This window comes from Callithrix jacchus, chromosome 5, assembly GCF_049354715.1.
Source record: "Callithrix jacchus isolate 240 chromosome 5, calJac240_pri, whole genome shotgun sequence".
NCBI lineage: Eukaryota > Metazoa > Chordata > Mammalia > Primates > Cebidae > Callithrix > Callithrix jacchus.
This window is the reverse complement of record NC_133506.1, coordinates 131,976,001-131,984,174: the sequence shown is the minus strand read 5'-3', so window position 1 is coordinate 131,984,174 and position 8,174 is coordinate 131,976,001. Positions and strand designations below refer to the sequence as shown.

The following is an 8,174-nucleotide window of genomic DNA, read 5'->3' as shown; positions in this document are numbered from 1 at the left end:
AGTCCTGTTCCCTCCCCAGCTCAGCACTTAGGTCCCTTGGCCTAGTGGCACTTACCACGTTAAACACATTGGACACAAACACTTCCACATCCACAAGCAGGGCTGCACTCCCATTGTTCGGAATCTGAATGCTTTCTGAACCTTCTGGGGCAAGTTGAAGTTTAAGAGAGATGGCCAGACTGAGCAATAAAGGTCAAGGTCACTCAGGTGCCCTAGGGCCCAAATCCCAAAGTTTATGACCTTGCCTTCCACCTACTGGCTTCTGGCCCTTGGAAGCCCTCCCCGTGGACCAAGGGTGAGGTGATGCTGAGCCCCAGGAAGGTGAGACGGAGCAGGAGCTGCAGGGCCATCATCGGCTGCACAGAGGGACTGGAGGGAGCAGTGGTGCCTAAGCTACAACCTCTATTCCAGTCACTTCTCTGGCAACTGAGCAATTGGTCAGAGGCAGCTGCTCTGGGCAAGGACCCTGGGGCCTTGGACTTGGCAGTCCCTGCCCAGTTCCGCAAATGCCCAAAGACAAAGCTCAGGACCCAGCCCCACCCACCCTGCACCTGCCTTAGTGTCCCCTTCCCGCTCCATTTCCACCACCTGGAACCTGTTTTGACGCACAATGCCTGCCCAGGGGGACCTGGCAGGCCTAGGACCTCTACCTCTCCCTGACTTTGTCTTTCTAATCAGGGCCCACAGGTGTCCCTGCATTTCAGTGACTGACACCAGCCTGCCTAAGATCCAAACCCTTGGTCAGAGTGTTCTGTGCTCAATGCTGTGAGATAGGGATAGCCTTAAGAGTTTCCCTGCTCTCTTAAACACTGAACTGATTTTATGTTAAGAGCCTTGGTTCAAGAACCCTGGACACGGTGGCTCATGCCTGTAATCTCTGCACTTTGGGATACCAAGGAGGGGGCATTGCTTGAGCCCAGGGGTTCAAGACCAGGGTAACATAGGGAGAGTCTGTCTCTACCAAAAATACAAAAATTAGCTGGGTGTGGTGCATGCACCTGTAGTCCTGAAGCCCAGGAAGTGGAGGTTGCAGTGAGTCGAGATTGAACTACTGCACTCCACTCTGAGCGACAGAGCAAGACTGCCCTCCCCCTACCACACACACCAAAAAAAAAAAAAAGAACTCTGGTAATCTCAGCACTTTGGGAGGCTGAGGCAGGTGGATCACCTAAGGTCAGGAGTTTGAGATCAGCCTGGTCAACATGGTGGAACCTGTCTCTACTAAAAATACAAAAATTAGCCATATTAGCGTTTTTGGTGGCAGATGCCTGTAACCTCAGCTACTCAGGAGGCTGAGGCAGGAGAATCACCTGAACCCAGGAGGCGGATGTTGCAGTGAACTGAGATCATGCCATTGCACTCTAGCCTGGGCAACAAGAGTGAAATTCCATCTCAGAGAAAGAAAAAGGGGAAAAAAACAAAAAAAAAACAACTCTGGGAAGGGAGTTCTACCTGAAGAAAGGTAAAGGCCAACTCATGAGCAAAGCCCTGGGGCATTCCTGTCCTGAACCGGATTCTCAGCTTGCACCAGCCCAACAGTGCTATGTACCTGGAGCCCAATCTGCCAGGAAAGACTTTGCTGGCCCTCTGGGTGAAATCAGGTCGCCAATGGAGACCTGATCCTGGTCAGCTGCAGCCAGGGAAGGAAAAGCCAAGACCAAAAGTGGGCGGAGACTGGCTGGGCTGCCCAGACTCAAAGGGGCCCTGGGAGCTGGAAGCAGGCAAGGAAGGACCTGTCACACACCAGCTCACGAATCCGATTGGGAACACACGCCTGTGTCTGTCATTGACCGACTTTATTGAACGCCTTAAGCAGTCCGCTTGCCTCTGTCTCACGCATTGGAGGCGACCAGTTTGGCAGTGTAAACATATAGCTGGTGTCACAGGGTGGCCACAGGCAAAAGAGCCTTCGATTGTCCTGTGCTTCCCAGACTCGGATTTTTATGCGGATTGCAACCCGGCTGCCTTAGGTGTGCTCAGCCCTCCTTCCTGGTAGCTCTGCAAAGGGTCCTACATTCACCCCTAGGAAGCCCCTCTGTGAAGCACCAGAGGCTTCTTCTTCCCACGGAGTATGAAGACATTGAGAAACGCGAGGCAGTGCTGTCACTGCATGTGAAATGGTTTATGCCTTTTATTAACAGGCAAAGCTCTCCCCAACAATGGGGATCACAACAATGACTCCAACTCTGTAACATCCAAGCGTGCCCGCTAAGTGCTTTCAGGTCACGTCAACTGTCAGGATGCCGTTGCCTGCCTTTGGGCCCTGCCAGGACAGGCCGGGACCGGGCTCGAGGGTACATGGCTGGGAAGCGCAGGGGCAAGGACTTAGCGGCCCCGCCGCCTCGCTCACGTGCGTCAGGTCGGTGGACTCGCGCTCCATAACGCTGCAGTTGCGGGTGTCCGGCGCGGCAACGCACACGCGGCCCGAGGCTCGGCGTGGGGCACGGCCCAACAGGCCCTCGCAGATCTTGCGGAAGCCTTTGCGGAAGTGCTTGGAGACCAGAGCATAAACGATGGGGTTGACGCAGGAGTTGGCGTAGGAGACCAGGTGCGAGAGGATGCGCAGCGCATAAGTGGCGCGCGTGAGCGGGAAACGGCCGAACCACACGCAAAGGATGAGCGCGTGGTGGGGCATCCAGCAGAGGCAGAAGAGCGCGGCCACGATGAGGATCATGCGCGTCACCTTGCGCTTGGCGCGCCGGGCACCCGAGCCGGCAGCCACCGGGTCGACGGTGCGCCAGAGGTACCTCAGGGTGCGCGCGTAGGTCAGGCCGAGAACCAGCACCGGAAGCAGGTAGCTGAAGACGAAGGTGCAGAGGTCCATGGCGCGGCGGCGAGGCGCGCTCCACGCGGGATGGCACACGGTCAGGTTGGCCAGCTGTGACTGGCGGTAGTAGCTCAGGTAGGGCCCGGAGAAGAGCAGCGACAGCCCCCAGATGAGCCCGATCGCTGCCAGCGCGTTTCGAGGCGTGCGCAGCTCTCGGGAGTGCAACGGGTAGCGGATGGCCAGATACCTGCGTTTAGGAGGGGAAGGGAGACGTCGGCTGAGCTGGCGCATTCACGCTGGCGGGCTCTAGGGCTGCTCTCGAGGAAGGTCCTTAGCTCATGGTTACATCGCACACGCCGGAGATGGAGGTGAGGCTCGGGGTGAGGGTGGAGGCGGGGGCGACCCAGCGCATCCCAGACACTCAGCGGAGCCTGGAGATGGGGCGGGCCGGCAGCAGGAAAGGTGCACCTGCAAATCATTCTCCCGCTGCCCCTGGGGATTGCAACCACAGACGACTCTACCGAGGGGGCACCCCAAAGCCACTGAAGACTAAGGGTTGGAGAACTGGCTGTGGGCTCCTGGAGGCTGTGACTATCCACTAGTGACGGTGCCGCGGGAGGGAGGGAGGAGGGCCCAGGCGCCTGAGGCTCTAGCAGACAGTCTGGAGAAGACATGCTGGGCAAGGGACAATTAGTTTCTCAGGGGATTCCTGAGAGAATCCGAGCTCTGTGGGTCCCACCAGCGAGCTGGGAACCAACGCACTTCGCGCTCAGTGGTTACAGGTGTGTGGGGAAGTCTGGCCTCTCCTCTCTGTTTTTCCGGAGGAGGGAGAGGGGAAGATACCTGGATTTCCTCCCCAGGAACCATCCTAGTGTTCTTTCAAGCTCCACGTGAGCCCCACGCTCTCCCGAATGTGCCTCTCTCGCTCTCCTCTGGGAGAACCCCATGGCACGCTCCTCTCCGGGCCCCTGACTTGTTTTGTTTTGTTTTGTTTGGAGCCAGAGGCGCAGAATGGGCTGGGACTGAATTAGGGACGTTTAGGCACGCTCGCTCAGACTTCTGCATGGGTCCTTTGCGAGGACCCACAGCCTGGACCTGAGCCAACTGTACCAACCAACCAACCAAACTGTGGCTTGGAGGCGAGCGCAGTGGAGGCGCCTGAGCTTGGCTGCAGGAGACAGACGGTCACTTCACGCACCCGATCCCTGGCTGGCGACTCTGAGCTAGTTGCTTAGGAACTCAGCTCTTCTGTACATGGGGCACCTACTTTGTCCCATCCCAACCTCACGGTGTTAGGATCAGAGTTAGGATTAAACTCAGGGTTAGGGTTAGGCTCAAGCTAGAGGAACGCGCGAGAACGCTTCGTACCGGGAAACGCTTCGCGTTGTCAGGCGCTGGCGGCGCCGGAGAGCCACATTCTTCAGGCTTCGAGGCCCCAGGACGCCACTAACCGATGGACAACACGGTCCCCCATCCTAATTCCTCTTTCTTCTCCGCGCCCGCCTGCCTTCCACTGCCTTCTTAATGTCCTCTCCCGCTCTGTGCGTCCCTTCTTGATACCCCGGTACCGCCTCCCTCTCCATCTCCCGCGTGGATGCCCAACTCCCAGGGACGCCAGGACGTTGGCTCACCTGTCCAGGGAGACGGCGGCCAGCGTGAAGCTGCTGGCGTGCATGGTGAGGAAGATGAGGAAGTGCACCGCCTTGCACATCAGCGAGCCGAACACCCAACCGTCCAGCGTGTAGATGGTGGCCTGGAAGGGCACGCAGCACAAGATGAAACACAGGTCGGCCACGCCCAGGTTGAGGATGAACAGGTTGGTGGTGCTAACCGCTTGGCCGCCGCGCAGCAGCACCGCCAGCACCAGCGCGTTGCCCACGGTGCCCACGAGGAAGATGAGCGCGAAGAGCAAGGGCACGATGACCGCCTCTGGGTGCCAGCCGCCCCCGCCGCCGGATTGGCTCGCGTTCCCGGCCCTTGGGCAGCCCGAGACGTTCATGGTGCCGCCGACCCCGAGGCTGCCCAGGCTCCTGCAGCCGTCTGGGTCTCCGCAAGCGGGAAGCTCCCGCGACTGCGGCCGCTGCAGCTCCCAGTGCGACTCCGCCGGGCTGAAGGCGGAGGGAGCCTTGCCGCGTCTGGGGCGGGGATGGGGGTGCGCTGGGGTCAGGAGGAGGAGCAAGAAACCGGAGGGTGATGTTGTCCCCCCGCAGCGGCCGGCGGCTCCGGGGGAAGGGCTGCGGAGTGGCCTCAGCGCACATCCCGTGGAGCGGGTGGAGAACTGCGCTTGGGCCTGCTCTGCGTTCCACCCCCGGAGTCATGGGTTCTGGGCTAACCTGGTGGATTGATTTCCCCGGCAGACGCCGGAGAGGTGGAGGGGTCGACCTCCGGTCCTCCGTGTGTGCCGCACCCCTTGCGACTCGGCGCTTCCCTGAAGCCTGGCAGGCGCGCGGGACGTCCTGGGACCGTCGAGGAACGGGAGTGCCCTCAAAAGAGGACCCCTGGGAGACCAGGGTGAGGAGACACAGGGCGGAGGCGAATGAGGAGCACCGGAGTCTGGCTCTTTTGCTCAGGCTGGAGTGCAGTGGCTCACTGTCTCCTCGGTTCAAACGGTTCTCCTGCCTCTCGGCCTCCTGAGTAGCTGGGACTACAGGCGTCCACCACAGCCTGGGTAGTTTTTTGTATCTTTCTTTAGTAGAGACCAGGCTGTTTCTACTAAATGTCTCATGTTGGCTAGTCTCAAGTGATCCACCCGCCTTGGCCTCCCAAAGTGCTGGGATTACAGGCTGAGCCACCGCACCTGGACACCTTATTCCCTTTGCTTGCTCATTAGACGTTTTCCCTCCAATTCAATATATCGAGCATCTATTGTGTCAGGTCTGTCTTTGGCGCCGTGCCTCAGTTTCCTAAGCTGTAACAAGGAAATGGTAACACTTTCTTCTCAGAGGAATCTGCTAAGAATGGAATGAGAGGTATATGAGAGGCCTGAACCCAGTTGTTTAAATCTAAATACATCAGATCCCTCTGCTTTTTCTCCTCACCTTATTCGGTATACCTTGAGGAAATTCAAAATAGTTGAGTTCCACACACAAGCAGCATTTTCCTGGATGGTATTTAGGTTGCAATAAAACTTAAACATTTGTTTCTGCATCAAGCATTTGGTACAATGAATCATTACTATTTAAGTAGAACTTTAAACCTCCCAGTTCAGTGGGTCTGAAAATCACCATCTTCTGTCTCTGCAGCTTCATGTCTGCCTCACCTTCCCCTGTCCTGCTCCCTGGGGCCCAGTGTCAAGAACATTCCTTTCCTCTTTTTTTCCCCCCAAGGATAGAGCCACTCAGGAGCCCTGCTACCTCCTCTTCTTGGTAAGAAAAACTTATTCACACCCCTGCCCTGCCTGCCTACTCATTGAACAGGAAGATGATAACAGTTGTGTTTATGAGATGCTTACCATTTATTTATTCAACAAATATTTATGAAGCACCTGCTCCTTACCAGGCACTGTTCTGTGTCCTTAGGGTGTACTATACCAGTGAGTTCTACACAGATCCAGGTCCCTTGTGAACTTTCTAGCAACAGAGACAGACAATAAACATAATGTGCTAAGCTACTGCGAGTTGATAAGTACTTACAGTAAAAGTAGTTTAGTGTGAGGGGATTGGGAGGACCAGGATGGTGGTGATCATACGATGTAAAGTAGGGTGGTCAAGCAGACCTCATTAAGTTGACATTTGAGCAAAGTCTTGAAGAAGGTGAGGGGCTAGAAAGGCGGATATTTAGAGGAAGAGCGTTTCTTTTCTTTTCTTTTTTTGAGACAGAGTGTTGTTCTGTCACCCAGGTTGGAGTGCAGTAGCATGATCTCAGCTCACTACAACCTCTGCCTCCAGGGATCAAGCAATTCTCCTGCCTCAGCCTCCTGAGTTTCTGAGACTACAGCTATCCACATGCAGCTGATTTTTTGTATTTTTAGTAGAGTCGGGGTTTCACCACATTAGCCAAGCTGGTCTCTAACTCCCAACCTCAGGCAATCTGCCTGCCTTGGGCTCCCAAAATGCAGGAATTACAGACATGAGCCACCGTGCTCAGACTGTTTTCTTTTTCTAGAGATGGAGTCTCCCTATGTTGCCCAGACTGCTCTCAAACTCATGGGCTCAAGCAATCCTTCCACCTCAGCCTCCCGAAGTGCTGGGATTACAGACATGAACCACTATGCCTGGCCAGAAAAGCATTTCAAAGAGAGAGTACAGCCAGTGCAAAAGCCATACGGTAGGAGTGTGCCTGTGTTCCTGAGGCAAGGAAGCTGGTATGATCTGAGTTGAACCAGCGAGAGACATGAGAGACATAGTGTGTAGGGCTTTTTTTCTCTCCCTAATCTAAGGACTGTGGCATGTAGTCTCAGTAAAATGAGGAGGCAGTGCAGGATTTTCACTAGAGGACCAACATGATCCCACTGTTTTTGGTAACAGCTTTGTTGAAATATAATTCACTTGGTTTTTAGTATATTCACAGAGGTCTGTGGCAGCTGCCACAATCACTTCTAGAACGTTTTCTTCCCACTCATATGTTAGCTGCTAGCCTCCAATCTCCCATCTCCACCTCCACCCCACCTCCACAGGCCCAGACAACCACCGATCTACTTTTTGTCGCTACAGATTTGCCTATTCTTAACATTTCATAGAAATGAAATCATACAATATGTGACCTTTTATATGTGGCTTCTTTCACTTAGCATGATGTTTTCAAAGTTCATCCACATTGTAGCATAACCAGTACCTCACTTTGGGTGTGTGTGTGAGATGGAGTTTTGCTCTTCAAAGGCACAATCTCTGCTTACCGCAACCTCCACCTGCCAGGTTCAAGCGATTCTCCTGCCTCAGCCTCCTGAGTAGCTGGGATTACAGGCATGAAACACCACACTGGCTAATTTTGTATTTTTAGCACAGACGGGGTTTCTCCATGTTGATCAGGCTGGTCTCAAACTCCTGACCTCAGATGATCCTCACCTCGGCTTCCCAAAGTGCTGAGATAACAGGCGTGAGCCACTTTACTCCTTTTTATGATCAAATAATATTCCATTGTATCGTTATACCACATTCTATTTTTCCATTTACTTATCAAGGAACATTTTGGAAACTTGCTTTTTAAAGAAATTTATTTTATTATTTTTAGAGACAGGGTCTTGTTCTGTCACCCAGGCTGGAGTGCAGTGGCATGATCATAGCTCACTGCAACCTCAAACTCCTTCCATATCAGTTTCTCATGTCACCCTTCCATGTCTTCCATGGGGCTCAAGCAATCCCTTCATGTCAGCTTCTCAAGTCCCTGGGACTACAGGTAGGTGCCACTACGTCTGGCTATTTTTTTGGGGGGGCGGGTAGAGACAGGGGTCTCACTGTGTTGCCCAGGC

At 54.6% G+C, this 8,174-nt stretch overlaps 1 protein-coding gene across 1 annotated transcript; it reads right to left on the bottom strand.

Annotated features, from left to right (window-relative positions):
* Positions 1 to 2,116: 2,116 nt before the first annotated feature.
* On the bottom strand, positions 2,117 to 4,869 carry GALR2 (galanin receptor 2). Its single transcript, XM_035301821.3, has 2 exons — positions 4,399 to 4,869; positions 2,117 to 3,014 (listed from the first exon to the last, which is right to left on the bottom strand). The coding sequence occupies exons 1-2, from the start codon at positions 4,764 to 4,766 to the stop codon at positions 2,219 to 2,221; spliced, it is 1,164 nt and encodes a 387-aa protein (XP_035157712.1). The 5' UTR covers positions 4,767 to 4,869; the 3' UTR covers positions 2,117 to 2,218.
* Positions 4,870 to 8,174: the final 3,305 nt, after the last annotated feature.

Bases quoted from the DNA above. Each gene is read 5' to 3' on its own strand.
- GALR2 (XM_035301821.3), bottom strand. From the start codon at position 4,766: ATGAACGTCTCGGGCTGCCCAAGGGCCGGGAACGCGAGCCAATCCGGC. The intron at 3,015-4,398 runs GTGAGCCAACGT...TCCTAAACGCAG, and splicing joins GCCGCCGTCTCCCTGGACAG to GTATCTGGCCATCCGCTACC.